At 43.5% G+C, this 22,386-nt stretch overlaps 1 protein-coding gene across 6 annotated transcripts in view; it reads right to left on the bottom strand.

The window, feature by feature from the left end:
• Window positions 1-37: 37 nt before the first annotated feature.
• ZNF638 (zinc finger protein 638) overlaps window positions 38-22,386 on the bottom strand; it is a 54,788-nt gene continuing 32,439 nt past the window's right edge. For all 6 annotated transcript variants that reach the window (XM_066997034.1, XM_066997035.1, XM_066997037.1 and 3 more), the window contains 12 exons: window positions 21,856-21,987; window positions 21,567-21,695; window positions 21,203-21,244; window positions 19,360-19,500; window positions 18,165-18,290; window positions 14,146-14,195; window positions 8,822-10,241; window positions 8,128-8,193; window positions 4,575-5,574; window positions 2,020-2,112; window positions 1,142-1,260; window positions 38-346 (listed from right to left, as the gene is read on the bottom strand). In XM_066997034.1, the coding sequence (XP_066853135.1) occupies window positions 287-346; window positions 1,142-1,260; window positions 2,020-2,112; window positions 4,575-5,574; window positions 8,128-8,193; window positions 8,822-10,241; window positions 14,146-14,195; window positions 18,165-18,290; window positions 19,360-19,500; window positions 21,203-21,244; window positions 21,567-21,695; window positions 21,856-21,987 (3,378 nt within the window). In that variant the 3' untranslated portion in view covers window positions 38-286. The remainder of the gene's footprint in view (window positions 347-1,141; window positions 1,261-2,019; window positions 2,113-4,574; window positions 5,575-8,127; window positions 8,194-8,821; window positions 10,242-14,145; window positions 14,196-18,164; window positions 18,291-19,359; window positions 19,501-21,202; window positions 21,245-21,566; window positions 21,696-21,855; window positions 21,988-22,386) is intronic.

Below are 22,386 nucleotides of genomic sequence, written 5' to 3'. Positions count from 1 at the left end.
CTGTGGATCACAATAAATCACACCAAACACCATCCCCTGGTGTTAACTATACAATAAGAACATTTATTTCATGTCAACACTTGTAAAAGAAATCTCTTGCGAGTCAGATGATTTGATATACAAATCAAAGCCACCATACATCTTTTAGTCCGTCTATACTGAGCTCAAATTTATACAACATGAATGCTTGCTTCTGAAACAAAATTACAAATTAAATCATAACAAAATACACAAAATTGACTGGACCCTAAGTTTAATTTGCTGAAACAACTCTTCTTTCCTCTGATCACCTTGAACTCCGTTCTTCCCCACTGTTACCCTCGTCCTTCTGCTTGGCCATGAATTTCTGCAGAAAAAAGGAGAGCCAGTGAAAAGATGCTCCTCCATCATTCCTCAGGCTACAATAAGATCATGCTCTAAATACAGTGCAGATTTCAAAAAAGCATCAGCCAAATGTCAGCAAACTGCTGGAGGTGGCACTGTGCCATCTGCACCAAACAATACGCACCCTCCACCCCTGGAGACACACACACCATCACCGAAGGGTGATGAATGGAATTTTCATGGGGCAGAGAGCAAAACATTAGGGATCGGGGGTTCACGTGATGCTGGGTACCTTACTCTGCCCATCAGATAGAAAATAGCAATTCAGAGTTCACCACAGGTTGCGTTTGTATTCATTCTGCCCAGCACAGAAAAGCCTACGTTGACAAATACCCTCCCACTTTTCTGCTCTTCGTGCACACACGAGCACCTCCCCACAACATCCTAGGTGAGGAAGGCCTCACGTAGATGATAAATTTGGCTAATTTCAGGAGTTAACAATATATTTGTTAGCTTATAACATATATTTACATATAGTATTTTATTTTTTTATATATATACATATATATTTAATATATTATATATTTATATATTTATATAATATATATATTATACTGTATATTTGTTAACTTCTAACATATTAACAACATATTTGTTAACTGAGTTATATTTGTGTCTGAGTTTAAAATGAAAACCCCTTGAAGTATTAACACGAGCCCCATATGCCAACCAGGAGACTGTTAGCACTCGCTGAAGCACACATTTTAAAAACTGTATTTTTTTAACCCCTGCGCGTTTGGAGAAGCTTCAGCATTACCTCCATGTTTTGCTGATGGAGCGGTGTCTTGCAGTGATTTTTCACAGACGTCTCATCCGCGTAGAACAAAGAGCAGATCTGACAGAAAAAGCCAGCCTTCGGAACCAGGTAATCTAAATCTGACAGAGAGAGAGAGCACACACTGTTAACAAAACACAGCTAAAAAAAATAAAAAATCAGATTCCTTTAGCCAAATCCGCATAACTTGTTATTACTGGCGGGATGTTGGCTACATTTTTTCAGCATTTAGAAAACGATGCTTCTAATCTGAGCTGCTCCCCTGCCCTACTGCCAATAAACGGAGAAGGGCACGTACTTGTACTTGCCCGTGAACAGCACCGCTGACTTCTGGATCTGAAAGCACCCTAACGTCTTTCAGCCCTACATAAAGCATTTCAGATATAACCCATTCGCCAAGCTTAACCTCTGTCCTACAGCACGCGAACATTTGTCACAAAAACATTGCACAAGCCTCCAGGCAACGATCCATGTGTTCCTAGCAACTTCTTCTGCAGTTCAAATGCTTTCAATGGTTTTGTCTAAAAAGCATTTTAGGTGAAAATCCTGGTGTGTATATACACACACACATTTTTTTTTATTATGATGTACGCAGTTCCCTCATTTGTATACATTGAGAGAACGGTGGTAGCAGAACTTATAATGTTTCCTTACTGCTCTAATCCCAGCACAATTAACTGTGCTAATTAGAAATACATTAGTCTGTCTTTGTAAATTAAATTTAGTAAAATGAACTTTTAACCTTGCTGCTGCTACGAAACCAACAGCAGAAACATGTTAAACTTGCATTCGCGAGAGAGATTCTGGGCCATGAATCACACCAGAACAGTACGGAGCATTTGGGCTAGTTTTGTTGTTACCTTTCGGAGCACTTTGCACCTTTGATGCATCCAAAGAAGCCATTTTCTTCTGCTTAGGGTCTGGTTCTTTCCGTCCTGATCCCAGCTGATCTCCTGGAGGCCAGAAATGCACATTAACACAGACAGCCACTAGTTTAGAGCGTCCCGGACCTAGCTTAAATGGTTCGTTACTGCTTGAAACAAAAACGATCTGTATGGCCCTCACTGCTTTCTACACTACTCGGCTTGGTCTCTGCACAGAACAATTTTCAGGAACTCCTGGCACCAGCCCCGAGGACAAGGCTCCCAGTTACGGTACTGGTGTGCTGGGGAGGCCAAAAGCCCTGCACTTCGCAGCTGCACCGCCGCTGCTCTCAGCTGCTCTGCTCCAGAGCTCTCACCAGCGACTTCACGCTAACTTTGTGATTATCTTCGTAAGGCAAGCTACCAGACTTCCTTGAATTAAACTACCTCAAGGTCCAACAACAGGATTTCGATCTAAACACAACAAAACAAATTGTTGTTTTAAAAAAATGCCCTCAACAGCACACCCATCGCATTCAGCAAGTTGTTGCAGCACGGAACGAAGCTCACTTCCAAAGCATTCACCTTCTTTCTGTGAACTACCCCAGCCTCCTGCTGCTATCCTGCCTCTCTATCCAACAGCCTGAACAGCATTTATTACCAGATTCCACTTCCCCGTGAAGATAATTAAACTGATGAAATCAGAGAAAACTGAAAAGGAGTTAAAGAACAAAAGCTTTTAGCAAAATTAACTCTCTCCAGTGATTTTGGCTCACCGGAACTAGAGCGTAACACGGGAGAAGCCACCTGGCTTTAATAAGGGGCACTCACTACGTTGCCAGTTTCGTGGCCACTGCAGAACACAGCCTTGTTACAGAGCCAACCCGAACCAAGACCTGGTCACCAGATGAACCAGCTCCAAGGCAGTATCTAAATTATCATTTTAGGATTCTTCTGGAGCCAGGGAGCTTGACAGTCTCTCCTACAAGATAAGCACGTTGTTTGGGTTTTAGCCTACCTGAACAGTTCATCCGGCAAAGACCCACATCAACAACAGCTGCTTTCTTTCCAGTTCTGCGTTCAAGTAACTTCAACGCCAACCCGCCTTAAGCAAGGTTAACGCAACGAAGCCTTGGGCCCTACTAACGAAAACCAGGAAGCTGCTGAAGGAACGCACCGGACAGCAGCAGCCTGCTGCGTGCCCAGGAGTTTTCAGCACACTGCACCAAGCCCGATTCAGACCTGACGTAGCTCTTTACAAGCTGCAGCCCGAGCGCCGTCACTTACCCTGCTCGCCTTGCAGCAGCTGAGAACCCGTTTCCTATTTTGCTGCTGGAATCAGATTTCAAGACTCGCAGTGACACCGGTCAACCTGCTTTAACCTCTCCTTCCCAGCTTCCTTGCTCAGCTTCTCAAACTCAGGAAGAACTTTTCTACGCCCACCTGTTTTTCCTGAGATTTTTACTGCATGGAGTAGAGCTAAAATCACTTACTGTGTCTCAAGCGTTTTTATAATTTGGCACTACCACCTAGATCAGAAGTCCACTCAAGTGCTCGGATATTTTAAGAGGTCTTTTTACAACTTCCTTGCTTACAGAACAGAAAATATTTTCAATAAATGCTTTTGTTAATCACATGGAAGTTTACATTCTGTAACAAACAATATTACAACATGGTATAGCATTTCAATATTTATTGGTGCGTACACAGTCAACTAACCTGTTTCCTACTGTTCACAGAAACTAAACTTCAAAATACCTTTTTAAGCACGATAGCTCTCGCTTCTGCAACTCCTCCAAATCTGCACTTACTCGGGTTGCCTCCGCTATGCAGTAAGAGCAAGATGGACAAAAGCTCTCCCAGAACAGCAGAACAAAAGGCGCTGCTGTCAGCATTCAGCTGCATCAGCAGAGACAGAAAATCTCGATACTTGTGCACTGCGTCACGTGGAGCCTCCCACCCACACTTTGGCCAAAAGTCTTCCTGTGTGCAGGTTGTATCCAGCTCTCCCTACTTGGTTCTGTTGGGCATTTCTTAACCCCCTCCTTACTCCATACTACCATATGCTCCTATGTTTTTCCCTCTAGATCCAGCTTAGAAGCTCTTACTTCTTTGCATGTGCGTGTCTATTTCATTTGACTCTCCCATTTTAATAATGTTCGGTTCTGTAATCAAAGACTACAAATAATCTTTAGTGTTAGGTAGTTTACCGAGCTTTGCATTAGAGGCTGGGAGAGAAACCATTTCCCCAATTTTAGCCATCATAAACACCAAATGAACATTTCAAAAGAATATGCTGCTTAATTTTACATCAAGAGAAAAGGCTACATCCTAAATTGCATTAATGTAATATCCTACCTTCAGACTGCTCTTCACTACCAGTCTTCATTTCCTTCCTAGTAACTCAATTATTGACTTTGTGGAAGATTTGGGTTTGTTTTTTTTCCAGTTTCCTCTATTTGCTACAAGGATGCCTTTGTCCATTCCCTGTGCAATGGTTACAAGCATCTTATTTTCTATTTCCCCTATGGAAGCTACGAGAGGTTCCTTACCTTTCGACTTTGAGATTGCAATAATATCTTCGTCTTCTGGACTCATGTCTCCTAGAATTTCCATTTCTTCTGGTCCTGCAATAGCAACAATATCCTCCTCTTCTGGTCCTGCAATGGCAGCGATTTCTTCTTCTGGTCCTGCAACAGCAACAATGTCCTCATCATCTTCATCTTCGTTCAGATTCTTCCCTAGGAAAGTATTTTCTTCTTCCTCATCCTCCTCTCCAACTTCATCTACTGTAACAAAGTTTAGTTCCTCTTTTAGGCGATTGAAATCAGCCAGAAAATCATCTTCATCTTCATTAACTTCATCCAACGTCACCAGCGGGTTGTCTTCATTGTCCTCCTGTATTTCATCCACCGTCACTAAAGCACTGGGATCGTCAGGCACCTGAGAGGTAACAAAATCTCCAGAATCCTCAGCAGTCCCTTTATCGTCCTCCTTCTGTTTCAGCACATCCTCGACGTTCAGATGTGCGGGCTCATTCAGCGGCAGCTCCTCTACTTCACCAATTTCATCTACAGTTACCAAGGGTTCGGTTTTCAAATCCTGCTCCTCAAAAACCGACCCGGGGACGTCCTTATGGGAGCCAAGGTCCTCCTGCTCAGATATCTCATCCAAAGTCACAAGCGACTGCGGATCCTTTACCACTTCTGCCATCAGCTCTTCCTCCTCAATCACTTCATCCACCACCACCAGGCCCTGCGGGTCGCTGAGTGCTTCTAGGTTAGCATCTCCCACCAGCTGCGCGGGCCCATCCTCCTCCTCGCCGATCTCATCCAAAGTGACAAAAGACAGCTCGCTTTCAGCGATGCGTGCCACGGAGCTCTTCCCTTTTCTTCTCTTAGAACTTGGTTCAGAGGAAGAGTTATTTTTAGCACCGTCTTTCCTCTTTCCCCTGGGTGGATTTCGCCGTGTTTTAACAGGAGACTCGCTCTCCTCCACTACCTCATCCACAGTAACAAATTCATCCAGGTTGAACGGAAACAGCTCTTCTTCCTACGGAGTGTAAGAACGTGAGCAGAACACTTTAACATCCAGCTTAACATAACACACACTTACCTCCGTCCACAGGGTGCCTCATGAAAAATACAACACACACAGAAGCCGGATGAAGGGAAAGAAAATTCAACTCGAAGGTAGAAAAAAATGCTCAGGCCTTCCACCTCACCCGGAACAGTTTTCGTTATTTCACCATTTGCATTAAGCAGATATTAGCTCAGAAATCCGAAGGATTTTTTCGAACGCACAGCTGGATGAGCAGCCAATCTTTACATCTATTAAAAGAACCGGGCCAACGCCCTGAATACTTGTGCGCATTTTTGCATTCACCTGCAGGAAGTCTACTGAAAATCCAAATAACTCCAGAGTATCCTTCAAGAACCCTATTTTCTTGCATCAGATCTCAGTCTCCTCCCTAAGCAGATGCTGTTAGCACTGCTTCGACAGAGGATACTGCACTAGATGGTTTGATCCAGCGAAGTCGTTCTTTGTCCCGATGACTCCTTACTGTTTTATCTCGTCTCTTGGGTTTCACCCTACTAACATCTCAGCTCCAGAGAGGTTCGCAGACAGCCCTACGCCCCAGCCTAGGAGAGGGCTCCCAGGACTGAAACCTGCCCCTGTTCCTCTATAAATAACATGCACAAGACCATTTTGTCCTTCCCATTGAGGTCTGCCTAGCCCCCCAGACGTGCTCCCTGGCAGACTTGCTGATCCTCCCGTGCCCACCGTGCTTTGTAAGGGGCAGGAGGACGAGCTCCAGCCCTCTGGCGAACGCATTACCATATTCTTTTGGTACAACGACAGCAACTGACCCCCATTTCTCCTCGCTTGGAGGCACAGCATCCTCCTGCAACGTGTCACGTATCCAAAACTCCTACTACCCTGCAGTTTGACCGTGCTGCCTTCCATCGTGGCTCGTGCAATTTATTCTGGGACTACTGGAAAGAATTAGCAGCGATTTAATGCCATTTGCAGCTGAGAACATCTGGAGGTGGATGAATGGTCAAATGTGGAATTTAATGAAAGACTGAATTAACCCAAATTACTTTTAGGCTATTTCAGTAGACAGAGTAATGTTTTTGGAATAGAGCGTTACGCTTTGTTCACTATAAAATGACTCTGCTTTTATAATCAGAACAATAGCATAAGGTGGGTAAGATGTATAAGATGTGTACTTGAAGGCAATTAAAGTAAATTAATTCTAGACAGTAAAACACATCCATATATCCACAGTCCCATATTATTAACTCTATTTCTTCAATGAATGATTCTGATTTATTTTTTTTTGTAAAACTGTCTGTCTTACTGTCGAATACTGGTTGGTGTCCAACACAAGAAGAGGGAAAAATAGTTGTTAATGCAGAATTTTAAGGCCAAGGCAAGATGAACTTTCCTATGTCAATGAGTAAGACTGCACGGCTGAGAAATACTAGAAACAGACCTCCAGAAAAAAAAGCTGAAACTAAAAGGCTGCATTCCTCCCCCTCTTTGCTTTAAAGCTAACAAATGGTAGGGACAGCATGTGTCTCCACCTGCATCCTGATGCAGAAAGTTTAGGAATATTTAATGCAAAGTGGGCACAGTGAAGTAAACCCAAGAAAATGTGGTTATGTTTCCACTTAAACCAAATGTTACTGGATTTTTTCTTCTGTGAAAAGAAGTACAAAGATATTGGTTCTTATCAGCTGTACAGCAGTGACGAATAAAGCTCTAAGTAGTAAAAGACATTCCAAAACCTTTTTTCAAATGCTGAAGAATTTGCTCTTGGGGATTAAAAAAAGGTATCTGGAGCATCATACAAGTGTTATCTACTACCATTACTGCCACAACTCCACAAACGCACCATTCTGGTCAGGCCAGAACTTTACGTGGATTAATAAAAGCATCCAGGTTGTCAACTCCAGGTCAGGAAGCCTTTTTCCGTAGCAACCCACTACTGACCCAGTAGATCTTTGCTTTGATCCTGTAACACTACTTCCACAACCTCATCAGCATGTGTTTTTATTACCTTTTGTCTGATTTTCTTTCCTAAAGACCAAGCTATCAAAGAGAGATACTCTTTTGTAGTTGAGCCTATAGCTCCAAAGCTCTTCTTCAAACCAACAAGTCAACAAAAACATACAGTAATCTGCTGAACAACCCATGGAAAATCCCTTTGCATGCAAGAGACACGGTGGATGGAGAAATTCTGACTACCTGCTGTTATACAAAGTCGTTTATCAAGAGCTAGAGGACCTCAACCTTCCTTCCTCTTCTCACAAGTGCGATGATGGATAAAGATGTTATGCAGCTAACTGAGGATCCAGTTAATTAATTCTTTCTCTCCCAAACAGGCGATATCCAAGACCAAGAACCACCTCCTTTTAACACTCACTTCCTGAAGTAAGCTTCTCTCCCAGATGACTTGACTTTACAGCTGTTGTCTAACAACTAGTAATAACAAGAATAGTAGTCCCAAGAATTCCCTAGGAAGAACGCTGAAGATTCTCAGTACACACACTGTCAAGACAATCTGTATTTTAAGCACAGTTACAGTTAGAGCCTTACCTCCTTTTGTTTTGCACTGCTGCTACTGCCACTTTTCGAAGGTCTAGTATTGCCGCCAACAGAAGCCTGCAAGTCAGACAAAAGTAGACAAGAGATCAGTTAAGGCATCTAACCTGTCCACAAGGAAAATAAAAATAAAAAAACACGAACTTTTCCCTTAATGATTTTTTTTTTAATTGTCCAGATTGCTGCTTCTGATCACATGCTTGGCAAGTACAGAGCTACGCCAACCGTCAGCGGTAGAGTCCAGGCATACAGTCTCTAGCAACAAGTCACAGGTAGCACCTTGCTTAGGAACCTCTTTCCAGTAACCAGTGTCTGCGCAGGACTTGACAAAGCAAATATCAGCTCACAAAAGGACAGAAAGCTTATCGATTCCCATTCAGAACTAATCCAAGAACATAAAGTTATAACACTCAGTAAAGACTCGCTTCAAAAAAAAATACCTTCCTGCAATTTTATCCGAGTAGCATTTTCAAACCAGTTACATCCTTGCATTACACACAGTGCAGCTACAAGCAACTGGTTGCCCACCATCTTGCTATTCCAACTCGTCTGTTGGCCCAGACCAGCTGAGTGATTTACGGGAAGGGGAAGGGGAACATACTCTCCTTGTCCCATACTCAACATCTGAGAGAAGCATGGAGTTAGTTACCGATCGGGCACACTGAACCGGCCTTCCTGCCCTCCTCACCTTATTGCTGCTGTTGTCTTTCTTCGTGCTGGATGATCTACTCTCTCCCTCTTGAGACTGTTTTGAACTAGCCCTAGATTCCACTCGCGAGTCCTTCTCTTGCTGAGATGAATTCCTCCCAGTGCCTCCCTTTCCACCAACCACAGAACTTCTGCTCACTTTAGGCTTGCCGCTGCCGTCTCCCAGGCTCGCTCGGCTGCTGGCAGCTCTCGGAGGACCCACTTCTTTCGGTGCAGTTTTCTTCTCCGCCACCACTTGTCCTCGGGGCTCAGGTTTCGAGGCAGCTTTCTGCTCCTCTCCTTTACACGGGGAAGGCTCGTTTCTCCACACTGGAACCCTTGGCTTGGATACATCAGGAAGAGACACCACGGCTTTTAAAATCGCTTTACCAACAGAGGAAGATTCTTTGACAGATAAAGAGGAGTTTACTGGAAGTGCTTTGCAGGTTTCATCAACTTTTGCTGGTCCTGTTCCCTTATTTTGAGGTGCTTTGATTAAACTCCCCTCATTCTTTTCATTCACATTTTTTTCAGCGTTTTCCACAGACGCCCCAACCTTGGCCACAGATTTTTCAAGTTTCTTCTCTGGCTCTGCCCCAGTCTTGCCCCAAAGCTTTTCGGGGGTCTCCTCCACGGCTGTTCCAGCTTTGAGCGCAGACTCCTCTGGCTTCCTCTCGGTGGCTGCTCCGGCTACATCCACTTTCCTCTCCACGGCCACCCCAGTTTGAAGTGCAGGTTTCTTCTCCGTTATCTGAGTCACAGGCTTTTCACAGTCGGTATTCACAGCATCAGAAACACGATTTTTTTCAAGAGCCTCCAACTTTTTGTTTGTTTGTGTGACAGCAGACGAGACCGTCTCCGTTGACGCTGCATCCAAATCGGGGGGCACGGCTTCAGGGGCAGCCCCTGCTTTTTTCCCTCCTGGCAGCTTCAGAGCAGAGCCTGACGGCACGTCTTCCACCTTCCCCACGTCGGGCGATTCTTCTGGGGGCTCAGTGGCAGGAGCAGACAGCTCTTCAGCTCTCGCTTTTATTTCCTTCTCCGACGCAGACAGAACAGCAGACTTGCCCGACTCCAGTTTAGCGTCCTCTGTAACTGCCTCCTCTTTCTCCAGGCTGGAAGGAGGCAGCAGCAGCTCTCCTGCCTTTGCTCCAGGTAGTTCAGTATCAGCCGAGTTGACGGGTGCGACACCAAGTTCAACTTCCTCCTTCTCCACGGGCGCTTCTGCCAGCCTCGGAGCAGACTCCCTTATTGCTCTTTCAAGGTGGGACTCAGAGGGCGCTATCTGTACTGCTGACATCCCGTCTTTGACATTAGAGATGGAAATGGGTTCTTTCTTTGCCACACTAGGCTCTACTGGAGGATTAGCAGCTGCTGTTTGCACCACTCCTGATCCCTCTGGATATTTTTTCAAGCCAGAGCTAAATGCATTTAAAAAAAACAGAAGAAATCAAACTATGTTGAGAATTCTACAGTTACCAGTAACCTCTTGACGCCAATGGTGGGTGATTTCCTGATGCATTAGTGCTTAGCATTTGGAAATCTGGCCTATCAGTGTTAAAACGGTTAAAAATACTGAGGCGGACGGCTGATTAGTTTTATGCTTCTGCTCAATCCGCCTCAGTACTGCAAGACTCTTAGGCTTTGAGTTACATTACTTGTCGTCAGACCTCTCGAGGTAGTACTCGGTACTGCTGCGCCCTGTGACCTCGCTGCTGATGTGAGCTCCTAAAATTTAGATCCCCTGATAAAAGGCAGACTGCGAAAGCACATAAACCAAAGCCTCACCCTCCCTGTGCATTACCAGCTCTGTTACAGCAGTTCTGTTATGTCTGAAGGCTCTGCAGTCACTAAGCTAGGGACCTCCTCCGGCAGCTAAGAGCTGAGCCTGTTCTCGTTTCGGGAAGGGAGGCATTACTTTGTTTTTAAGCTCCACCGACCTCACACAACGGCGAGGAACGATGCGTGCACAGAGGCTCCTTTTGGCCGGGCTCTGGTTTCGCTACATAATCCCACTGTCAGCTCCCACAATCACAAAGCCCAGGATGACACGCAGAGCACGGTGCCTTTCAGAGAACGCCAGTTACAAACACGTTTCTCTGAAAGAAAGAATCCTGCAAAAATGATCTCGGGAGACTTTAAAACCAGAGATGTCTGTGCCCCTTCTCCCACAAGGCTCAAGAAAATGAGCATCCTCAGACCACCTGCCTCTGAGGATGGCAGGGCGTCGAAGCACCAATATTGACCATCTTGATGGGTGCCGAAGCAAACACAGAAGCATCAGACACCCGCTCCGTGGTTACACACAACGGAGCAGGCTGTGCCATGGTTTCTCTGAACCTAGGCACATGGATAAAGAGCGTGCGTTTGCATTAATCTTCAGAAAAGTAAGAAAGGTAAGGAAAGCTTGCCATTTTGGTAACCCTCAGTACAGTCTCATCAAGAAAATGGGAGGACAGATAGAACGGGGCCTGGCGCTGGCACGAATGCTAAGTCTGGAGGGGGGCAGATGAAGGGCTAACAAGAGGAGCACACAACACGTGGAGCCAGAGCGATGAGAACAGGCAAAACTCAGCTAAAGTCTGTGCCGTGGAAGCACAACGAAACCACCAGGAATCGCGAGGGTTTCCTCCAGCCCCAAGGGCACCGTCCTCTGCTGCTCCAAAATGCGAGAGGAGAAAGAAGAAGGGATGTGAATTCTGCTTCAAAGCTCTTTCACAGAGCCAAGTGAAAACTGGCGTAGCTGTAACCGGGCATCTCAGCACAAGAGGAGGGCACGCATCCTGCACCCAGCCCCGGCCCCGTGGGTGGGCCCCAGCACTGTGAGTGTTTAAGCAGTCCGGGCTGAACTGCTTTTTAGGCTGTGGTGTCAGGTTATTCAGTCACAGCATGGAAGAGATTTTGACACCAGTTAAACACTGACAGTATTCCAAAGCGAAAAACGCTTCAGTTCATTTCCTCCACTATCTGAGCGTCCTACAGACCTCTGGGCTTTGGGTCCCATGTGTCTGTGTAGCAAAACATTACCTGGATATCTCAGAGCCCAGCTGTGCCACTGACGCATGGAAAGCTTGATTAAACACAGGCTCTAGCACCTCGCTAAGCTGTGCCCTGCTTAGCCTCTCTTTGAGCACTTCTGCAAGGAATGGAAAAATGTCAGTGAACACTGCAACCACGTGCTGGCTACACGGCTTACAGCAAGCAGCACGCACGTGTTATCCTCTACACGATTCAAACGAGGTAGTAGTCACTGGATTCTCAGACTTCGTGCCTCCCCTCCTGCCAGCACCCCTGCCGTGCCTTGCACAAAGCGCTGGTGACCTCCAGAATACGTCCTGATGGGTTCAAAGCGGACTGAAGCAATGGAAGGAGAACTCTGTAAAGGTGGCAACGTGCAGAGATAAAGATGAGCGAGCATGAGGAAGCATCAAGGTACCTGAAGACGCTTAAAAGATCTGTCAGGCACTGGGCGAGAAGCCCGCAGACCCACAAGATGGATGTCCTGTACAGAAGTCAGCACAGAGGGTGAACCGAAGTCCCTGCCCAGCACGTCCCCGCAGCAGCGGCCACACGCAGCCATCGCTGCCCGAGTCAGCCAGGGAGACCTGGAGAGGTTCGGTTCTGGAAGCGCCAGCACAGAGAGCTGAGGCTGCCTCACAACAGACACAACCTGCCATCCACACGTCGCTCGGGGTTAAAGAGGAGCAGGAGGACAGACCTTGATCCTTAACCCGGTGAAGAAAAGTTTCAGCTATTGTTAGCTGAGAAAACAGATGAACAGAAATGAAATCAGCATTCAACAGAAATGCATCAACATTCCTAAAATGCATCAACGTTCCTAAAAGCGGGTCAGTCTCCACAAAGTTAGATGAATACCCTACCCAGTTTGGGCAAAAACCCAGCTTCAAAAAGCTTATCAAAAGTTTTTTTGACATCACAACCTCCAAGGCAAGGGAGGAGGCGTTGCCTTCTGCTGCGCCAGTTCTGCTGCTCCCTCCCTCCCCAGAAAAACGTGGCAAGGCCTTCCCGTATATAACAATATTTAAGCTATGTTCTGCCTCTTAGGAAATGTAACTCAAGAAATTGGTCAGGTCACGGAGGCCGACAAGGAGAGTTGCCTCACACAGGGAGGATGCGCACGTCTTTATCTGCAGGGCAAATGTCAGCTCTGCCCCTGCTCACCAGCCTCGGCAGGATGCTCTGCAGGGGCTGGGATGCACCCGAGAGTGCCTTGTTTTGGCTGAACTATCACTGCTAGCTACAGCCCACCAGTCTGCGATCAAAAAGGTTACCTGCATGTCTGCACACGTGCGGTTCAGAGCCAGTGCACAGACTAACGCTTTCCGATCTGACCAGGGGGTGAGGAGAAGTTTCATGAAATTAGGGGTGTCTGGCTTTGAGAGAAACAGGTTTTTTGGAAATATAGTAACAGTCCGTAACAGTATATATAATGTCATTACTTGAAATTCAAATTTAAGGACAATTATTAGGTAGCTTTTTTTTTTTTAAATGACAAATCTTATCCAGAAATACGGATTTGAGTCACAGAAGGTGTTTTAAATATTTGTTAACAAGAACCCTTATGATGATCTATCCACTTACAAAAGTACTCCCAAAACATAACCAAGACAAAAACCAACAAATAGTTACTCCACAATTAGAAATTTTACCACAAGCAATGTCTGTAAAGCAATTTTTTTTTTTAATGGAACATACCAAAACCACAATTTCCCATTTCTAGGTTCTGATGTTAATATAGCATCTAAACATTTTTAAAATCAATTTAGGGACCTGTATCACAGCATGAAGTGAATGTTAATAAGTTAAACAAGGAAGTTCAAGTTTATTTTTAGCATTTGGAAACAGAAACAATAGAGCCAGGTGCTCCGACAGAGGAAAGCACTGTAAGACGAAATAAAGTATAACGCTTCCTGGTTAAACACAACAAAAAGTGTCTTACCAACACGTATATCCCAACATACTTTCCAGGACCTGTGGTAAAATCCTGGCCATAATTATTAAAACAACAACATCTCAACGAACTACACAGAAAACAGGATTTCACCCCGTTTCTCCATGTTCTTTTAAAGCCCCAGATTTCAAGGTGAACACAAACATTACAGCTCTACAGCAATACACCACACGTCCTGCACACACAGAACACACAAAAGGTTGAAAGAAGTAACAGCGGGTAACAGTTGATGCATCCTGCAGCGCGTCTTTTCATCATGCTTGGTTAGAGATGGCTCAGCATCTGCTTAATGTTGGATATGCATTCCATAAACAATATGTATAAGAAAAATCTTAAATATCTGAGAGGCATACCTTCCTTTGCTCGGTTCCTCCTTCTTCACGTCTTTTTTAATAGCTTCAGCCTGAAAGGCAAAAGTCAGGGTTCAGTATCTGCAACTTGCAGAAGCAACGGCACAGTGTTTGCATAGGACAGCTCATTAATAACACCATGAACCCAGATTTTACGCATGTATTACCTGAAAGATCAAATGTCAGAAAACTAGTCTAAAACTGCTCACAGCAGGACAAGGACTTCCTAAGCCAACAAATAAAAGCGCACGGCTGGGTAAGAGGGTTTACCAGAAGGCCGCTAGACAGAACGTGTGGCACAGCACCCGTGGTTTCACCCGCCTCATCTTCAAAGATGGGTTTTTGAGCAGAATTAGCTTTGGGCCTGTGATGTATTTTGGGGAGAGAGGATGTTAAACACCTTTTCCCAGACAGCATCTTCTTTCCCGTACTGGGGAGGACGCTAAGAGCTGCAGAGCTCAGGTAAACTGCAGCTAGCTTGACAGCTAGGTGCCGTACTGAAACAACAGCATCGCACCTTTTGAAAGACAAATCACATTTCGAGTTAGGCAAGTATCTACAGAAAATCCAAGGCCAGATTCTATTCCTTAAAACCTGCTAAAGTAGTATCGATTGCTTAAATATGACTAACTAAGCCTCTCTATTTGCTGATATACAGAATAATTTTAATGAAATAACATCTTCTGGAAAAAAAAAAAAAAAGAAAACCATCTATCTGAGCTTTGTGGCTATCACAGTTCACGGCACAGGTCCAAACAATCCAAAAACTTTTAAAACTGTGTTGAAATTTCTTTTCTAAAGGCATTCTACAAACTCATTTGAAGACTGTCCCTAATAAAAGAACTTCAGATTAATTCAATGCACATACAGTTCACGTTACTCTTTTATTTATGCACGTGTTTTTTTCTGCAGCCTTTACTTTTCCCTTTCTAAGAACACACATTCCAGATACAGCATGTCAAAGCACCATCTGAGCATGTTATAATAGATTAAAAATAGCTTTGTTTTTCCTTCAGAGAGCCTTCTGAGAGAGAGGAGAGAAAACTGCTTAGGTCAAATGGGGCTCCGAGCTCAACGCTCCTCTGGTGCTTAGCCACAGCACCCAGATTCTGCCCCACCGCCGAGGAAGACGGGCAGCGCGCAGAGGTCACTGACTCAAAGCGCAGTGAAGAATAAACGAAGGAAAAATGCAGTTTTCCCTTTTAAGAGGGGGACCGGCACAGGCGTTTTCCTCCCCCTCTCAGATAGAGATAGAAACGAAGCTGGGAAGCACAGCTCCGGCGTACAGATTTCTATTGATGTGTGAAAGGCTGGGACGGTCTTACTGACGAGGAGCACTTACACCACTTGTAGCAATGATTCTGTACCCAGCTGCACATTCACCGTTACAAGAGTTTCCCCACAGGTGTACTTTTGTTACTTCAGCAATATTAAAACTCAGACATCATCAGCAAAATGGCAAAAACAAAACTGTAACGTGATTAAGCAACGCTTCCATTACTTCCACCACTGCGCCGCTGGCATCAGTCCCTGTTGGCTGGCTGGCCAACGTCCCCAACCTCCCCATCGTCCCCAACCTCCCCAGGTCAGGCGAGCACCCCGAATCACCCCGGAGTGCACAGCTGGGAAGAAATACTACTTCGAAAACAGAGAGCTGAATGCCATTCTTTGTTGGCACTGAACTCTGATCTGATGTAACATTTCCAGCAACAAAGGCACGTTATTCTGCTGCTCCAACACAAGGTAGAGGAATGGCTACAACGAGCAGATTTGGTTCAGCGTTCCCACGATGCATCCTTGCCAGGCGTTCCTTAGCAGAAGCACTTCAGTTATGGTATTTTGCTTTTTTTCCAGTGCTAAGAGAGCTTATTACTTACATTTTGTTAGACTCGGGAAAGAGCTTATAAGCCTGAAGGCTTTGTTATTTTCTTCAGCTACTCAGGTAGTCTAATAAAAAATATTACACTTAAATGCATCTGACGACCTGATACAGCTTTAACTTATGTTCTTTAAAAAGACCTCAAGTTCACTATATAAAAAATACAAAATACAGTGGCACGGAAGACAACATACTTTATCCCACACAACAAGAATCAGCGTCCTGCAGCGGGGAAGAGAAAGGAAAACCTCTTGGGGACATCTGATGCAGGTTCCTGCATCCAGCAGAGCTCACCTGGGTTTAGCACATCCAGCAGCGCATCACCTGCGGGGCCCCCGGCCCGCAGGGCTCCTGGGGGCTGCACCACACCGACAGTACCACAACAAAAGGCTCGTGCGGTAGAGATGGAGCGTTCAGAGCAAAATTTAAACCAGTCCTCTGAATCAATTATGGAATTAAAAGGCATTTTCACCGTTCTTGTGCTGAATCGCAGGTGAATGCCCAGAAGGTACGGACGGGAAGAGCTGGGAAGCCAAGCTGACCACAGGCTCCCTGCGGACATTTCAGAGTCACTCTTACAGAGCAGGAAACAGGGAACTGATCTTAGACTGGACTCTACGCATGCACAGCATCTGCTAATGTCCAATCTAATACGGACACAATGAATCCGCTCAGAAACATCCGCGTGCCCAGAGCACATGTGGCTGTGCACCCTACGTCCTATACCATCAGAGATGCAACTTAACTGCAAGAGAGCCCTACCAAACGCGGACACCTAAAATCTAATGCCACACTACATATTTTAAAATGTGAATCCCAAACACTGTACAGCTACCCTACAAACTTTGTAAATAAGGATGCTTTTCAACAAAGCACAAGAAATTGCCAATGCTATAGCGAACAAACTATAATACATGTCAAGGATCAGTACCCAACCTGTTCTCAAAAAATAAAATAAAGAATATACAAAAAATCATTGTGGTGATTGGCGAGAACACTGACAGCTTGGTCAGCACAGCAAGAAGTATGCATCTGAGTCATTTTTATATGTATTTGACTTCCCTGTGTTGAAGTAACAGACGGATGCCCTTGTTATTAGGCACCTGAAGTTAAACCTCTACCTGGTGGTGAATAGCAGTGAAGGGATGCCCTGCCCCTCCAGCAAATCCTCTTGTTTGAGCAGTATCTCAAAGTCACGTCATTGAAAATGAACAGGAACACGCAGGGAACGAGAGCTCCAACGATGGAATTCACACGGATAACCCCTTGTAAGGGCTGTATCTATCTCACAAGCACAGAATTCAGCTTAAGATAACCGTACAGCTTGTAGTCTGTATCTTGACAGAAAACAGCTCAGGCTGAACTGCTTAGCTGGTCCGTGCTCTTGCAGTTATATGTAAGCTACAGAGAGCAAACCTATTTGAAATTCAGATGAACAAAAGCCAACCTATATCCCCCTATGATAAACACAATGTGGAAGATGCAGCAAAGAGATGGAGAGTCTGCCACTGGGCAGACAGTTCAGATTTCTTGCTCAGAGCTCTTTACCCAGTGCAATACACACTAAACTTCCCTCTCTCTGGCATTCAGCTGCTGCAGTTTACTGTTCTTTCAGCGGATCACCAGAAGTTAGCAGGGAGCTGTTCAATGCTGCAAGTAATTTCATCTGCAGGCGATAAAACAGCAGCAGCTGTAGGCCCACAGATCAATGCTGACACAGCAACTGGGTCTGGAACCAAAAAAGGACTGAAGCAGATGAACTGTTAAAAGACAAATCAACTCTAATAGAGTTTCTCTAATCATTTCAGTCATAAATTCTTTTCTAACCAGTACTAAACAGCTACTTTTCTTCCTTTTCATCTTTTATTATGGAAAACTTTTATCAGCTGAAAGAGATTCCATAAGATTTGTAAAATAGAGAGAGATTTAAAAGAAAACCATACAGCAACCCATACTTTTTCACACGTATATCACATTCCAGAGTTCAGATGAGTTCATTCAGCACCCCACAGTTACACAGTTTTCACTCTCATCCACAACAGCAAATACTGAAGGAAATGCTGACGTTATCCCCACCGACTGCCCTTACAGGAAGTTTGTACTATTGCACAGAAATGTACTGTTGAAAAAGAAGAAATCTTACTTCAGCATACTCTCCATTAGGTGACAACATACAGCTCAACGTATGCTCACCCATCTTGTAGGGATATTGTTTCAGGAAGCAGTACATTGATCTAGCTGCCTTGGGACTCTCCAGCTGTAGAATTGCCTAAAATGAAGAAAGCACAAGCTTCTAATAATTGTTACTTCTATCTTGCTTCTGTACTGCAGAACAAGTTTAATAAATTAAGTTGGCATAGCAGGGGATATTTAGTTTCTGAGGGCTTCAACATCCTGATTTTAAATTTGCTAAAAGCAGCATTTTTGATGAAACACTGCTCTGGATATGGAGAACAGTGGACTCTCTTCTTTCTGTGAGGCTGAGGGAAGAAATCTTGTGTCGGAATTATCTGTGGAAGCAAGCAAAGAACTTATCACAGAACAGGGGAGCCTGGAGCTTTCCTACCCCCGTGTGCAGCCTTCTGGTTCCCAGACACGTTCAGCTTTGATTCTGCTGCAATTGATGAGCATCTTCCCATAAGCTGCTAGGGGAAGTGCATGGCCATAGAAAAAAAAGTAACGTTATATCAAGAAAATGGTAAAAATGAACTAAATTCAGAAGTTTATACACTGTACTGGAAATCTCTCACTTCTTTACCTTTAAGCTATCGAATACAATGGGACATGAGTCTTCCACCTTCAATTCAAGTTGTGTTTTAAAGAGTTGTGGTTTTTTTTTTAAGCAAACCTATGTACATTATCCCTCATCTTTCTGTAAAAATTAAAAAGGTTTCTGTCCACTGAAAATCAGATCACAAAGTATTTAATGAATAAAAAAAAAATAGTACAATTCTGACATTTTCCCAAACTAATTTTTTTCCCAAGCTTCCTACTAAATGGGAATTCGTTCCGCCCTCCACCACTTATACCTTTCTAATGTCAAAGGTTAATATATTTTCCAGCCATTTGGGAAGCTTTACTTTCAGACCTTAAACTGTTCTTGTATTGTTCAGGCTAGATAACAGCCTAAAGTTTGTTTTGTTTGTTTTTTTCCTTCCCTGCAGCCCCCAGCAAATAAGATAAGCTATTTTCTTGTACAGGGTGAGTGGGAAAGAAAGCCTACATTCAGTTCAGGAACTCTGATCTCTCATTAGCAGAACACTGTTGGTACTGGGAGGTTAAAAGCTTAATTTTTTATTTTAACATGGTACTGTGCACTAGGGAAAAATAGTACTTACCTTGTTTTTGTTCTTCAGCACAACATAATGATCAACTTTTCCAAATCGAAGTCCCACACAAACTACTTCAAATTCTCTGTATCCATCATCTGGTAAGTTTCCAAGATGCACAAACTGATGATGTATAGCTTCGGTATTTACCTAAAGAAAAGCGATGACTTCTTTAACTTTCCAGCATTCTTTATAAGCATCTACTGAACTAGGTTAGGAAAGCGCCGCAGGAAGCGTCCAGATCACTCAGATCCCCAAGAAGAGCATTCACATGCATCCAATGTTCAAATTTTCAGATTCACACCAGATTTTCCAGCTTTCTATGCAGCACATCAAAAGAATTTGATATAACTCCCAGTAAAGAATAATGAACTTAAAAATGTCGAGTGTTTTATTTTAAATTATCATTTAATTTTTTAAAGAACGCAATAAAAGTCCCTCTAAGGAACACTACAAAATACTGCTGAAGTTCAAATGAAATTTGGTATTTTGAAAAGCGTATTATCTAGTCAGATCGCAAACCAGTCAAGGCACAGAAACCCACCTGAAAGAGTATATGATTATGGTTTTTAAGTTAGAGTTTGATTTATTTGAACAGTTTATAATGACAAAAAGATCCTTGGACAAATATAATTTCTTCAGTTTGTCGATTTCCAAACAGTCTTACGGAATCCCTGCGCAGATTAAGAACCTGTGATTTCAGTCAGACTACAATTTGAACAAATTTTGATAGTGAGATGCTACAAAGATTTAATTACATATCCATCCAAAACACACAGAGCAAGTGGCTGAATAGCTCCAACCCTGCTACAGAGGCAGGGAGGCGTCCCCGCTAACCTGGATGTCCCCAGGATGAATGTCCTCCCCAGGGCAGCACTTCAGTCACAACGTGGTAGGCTCGTACGCTTCTTGCAACAGAGCCTTTGCTGTAACGGGATATTCAACTCTAATTGGAAAGTTTTTCTTGCTGGTGAAGGTTCCTTTATCACCACCACCATGGGGACAAGCTGTCAGAGGAGACCTGGAAGCCTCTTCCTACCAGGAAGGATTCTGGTGCAGAACATAAGAGCGGGCTGACTGCAAACGGAAAGCTAACCTCAGCCATGTTTTACTGGAAGAAAGATATAAGGATGCCTGGCACTAATTATTTTGTACCACATCCAAGGAAATGGCCCTGGGGCACAAAGTCTGAAGGTACTAGTAGACTTCTGAAATCTTAAGCAAGTCTTACCTTTAAATACTTGAAAGCTGCGTGTCTCTTAGAAACAGAACCAGCCCTCCCTCACATAATAAAGGCTGTTATTCCATTAGCCTCTACCTGCAGAAAAGGCCTCTCTGAGCCTACACTGCATAAAAAAGCTTTGCATGTCAATTGCCGGCAGGCACCAAGAAAGGTGTGAAGGAACAGGAGGGACAAGAAGGGAGACGCTCTACGCTGAACAGCAGAAGTAGTTTTGACAGTTAAATTAAAAAAAGAGAAACCTTTCTATAAAGCATACTAGAAAAACGGGCGCCACTATACACAGGCAAACACTCGCATTCTCCAAGCTACAGTGGTCACAAGCACGCTGTTAGAATGTGAAAAAGCCCTGACAGAAGGAGAGGCTCCCTGAGGACTCCTACTGAATGTTTAATTCCTTGCCCTTCATGCATCATGGAGCTAAACTAAGCAATCATTTACTCGTTTTATTCCGTGCTTATTCACCCATGAATACATATATAAACATTTAATTCAAGAGCAAGCTTAGATAACTCAATTAGCTATTATTTCACCATGAAGGAAGCTGATTCCAATTTATATTAATGTATTTTGGTAGTATTTTGAAGAAAAGTTTGATTGTCAGCAACTTACCTTAGGGTCAGATTCTTTGATGATAGCAGTAAATATTGATTCCTGGGGAAAAAAATTAAAAAGTTTTAAGATTTAAACAGCAAAATACAGTTTCATTAGCTAATTGGGAATCACAGACTCCCTAATTGAAATGACAACTTTTTTTCCTGCTTTATTAGTAAAAGTGATAGCCTGAGCACTTCTGACATCTGTGTTATTCTGGTATCAGACCAGGACCCCAAAAGACATTTAACATAACGAGTCCTCAATAGGACATGCTATCAGAATGTACAGAACAGGCAGTGTATAAAAGTCAGCCTAGAAACAAAATCCTGCTCTGTACTGAAACACATATCATAGAATATCAATATATTTTATTACTTACTTCATCTTTTATAGTCTTATACTGAGGCACCATATTGATGCAGAGCTGATTCCCATCCAGTGACATTGGAAAGCAGGTGTAAAATTTAACCATGGAATCTGCAGATTTTCTGTTTATTTCAATATATGCCTTTTAAAATAAAGAAAATAAAACAATAAAAAAGAAACCCTAATTTAGCAAAAACAAATCCTATCAACGTTTGCTACATTGCATTATCACATTTACATTTGTTAGAAGCATATTTACTGCTTCTCCAGGTAGAAACACTGCTAGATACACACTGGAATACCTTTTTATGAGATGACAAAATTAACACATCTCTCAGTCCTCCAAATGGCTTTGCTAGGTTGGAAACTTCTTCGACAGAATATCCTTTCTCAGGCAAGTTTGAAATAAGAACCACACATATATCATCAGGTTCCTGTAAGCAAATGAAAGGAAGTATTACTGTTCTTTCTTCAACTCTAAACCAAAACTGCTATATGACTAAAGAGGGCATTTATTTTTACTGTGTCAAACCACCATTAAACTGAATGAAACACTTGCTTAAAAGCATGTATTTATACATGCAATTACCCCAAAACCAAAGAATATTTAAACCTTCTTAGGATTTAGTAGCAAAGCACATTATACATTTTTTTTAACCCCTCTCCATAATTATGTCATGTAATCACCTTAAATTGTGATCGCCTAATTGTGGATGTATCCAGGTTAAACTAATTCTGTACAAACCTTGGTCTCTCTCTTGCCATCTCACCAAAAATTCAAACCAAACCAAAACCCCCTGTAATTATGCCATTACTTTATATCCATGATATGC

The sequence above is a fragment of the Anser cygnoides genome, chromosome 4 (assembly GCF_040182565.1).
Source record: "Anser cygnoides isolate HZ-2024a breed goose chromosome 4, Taihu_goose_T2T_genome, whole genome shotgun sequence".
Taxonomy (NCBI): Eukaryota; Metazoa; Chordata; class Aves; order Anseriformes; family Anatidae; genus Anser; species Anser cygnoides.
The sequence above is the reverse complement of the archived record's forward strand: the minus strand, read 5'-3'. Positions and strand labels throughout refer to the sequence as shown.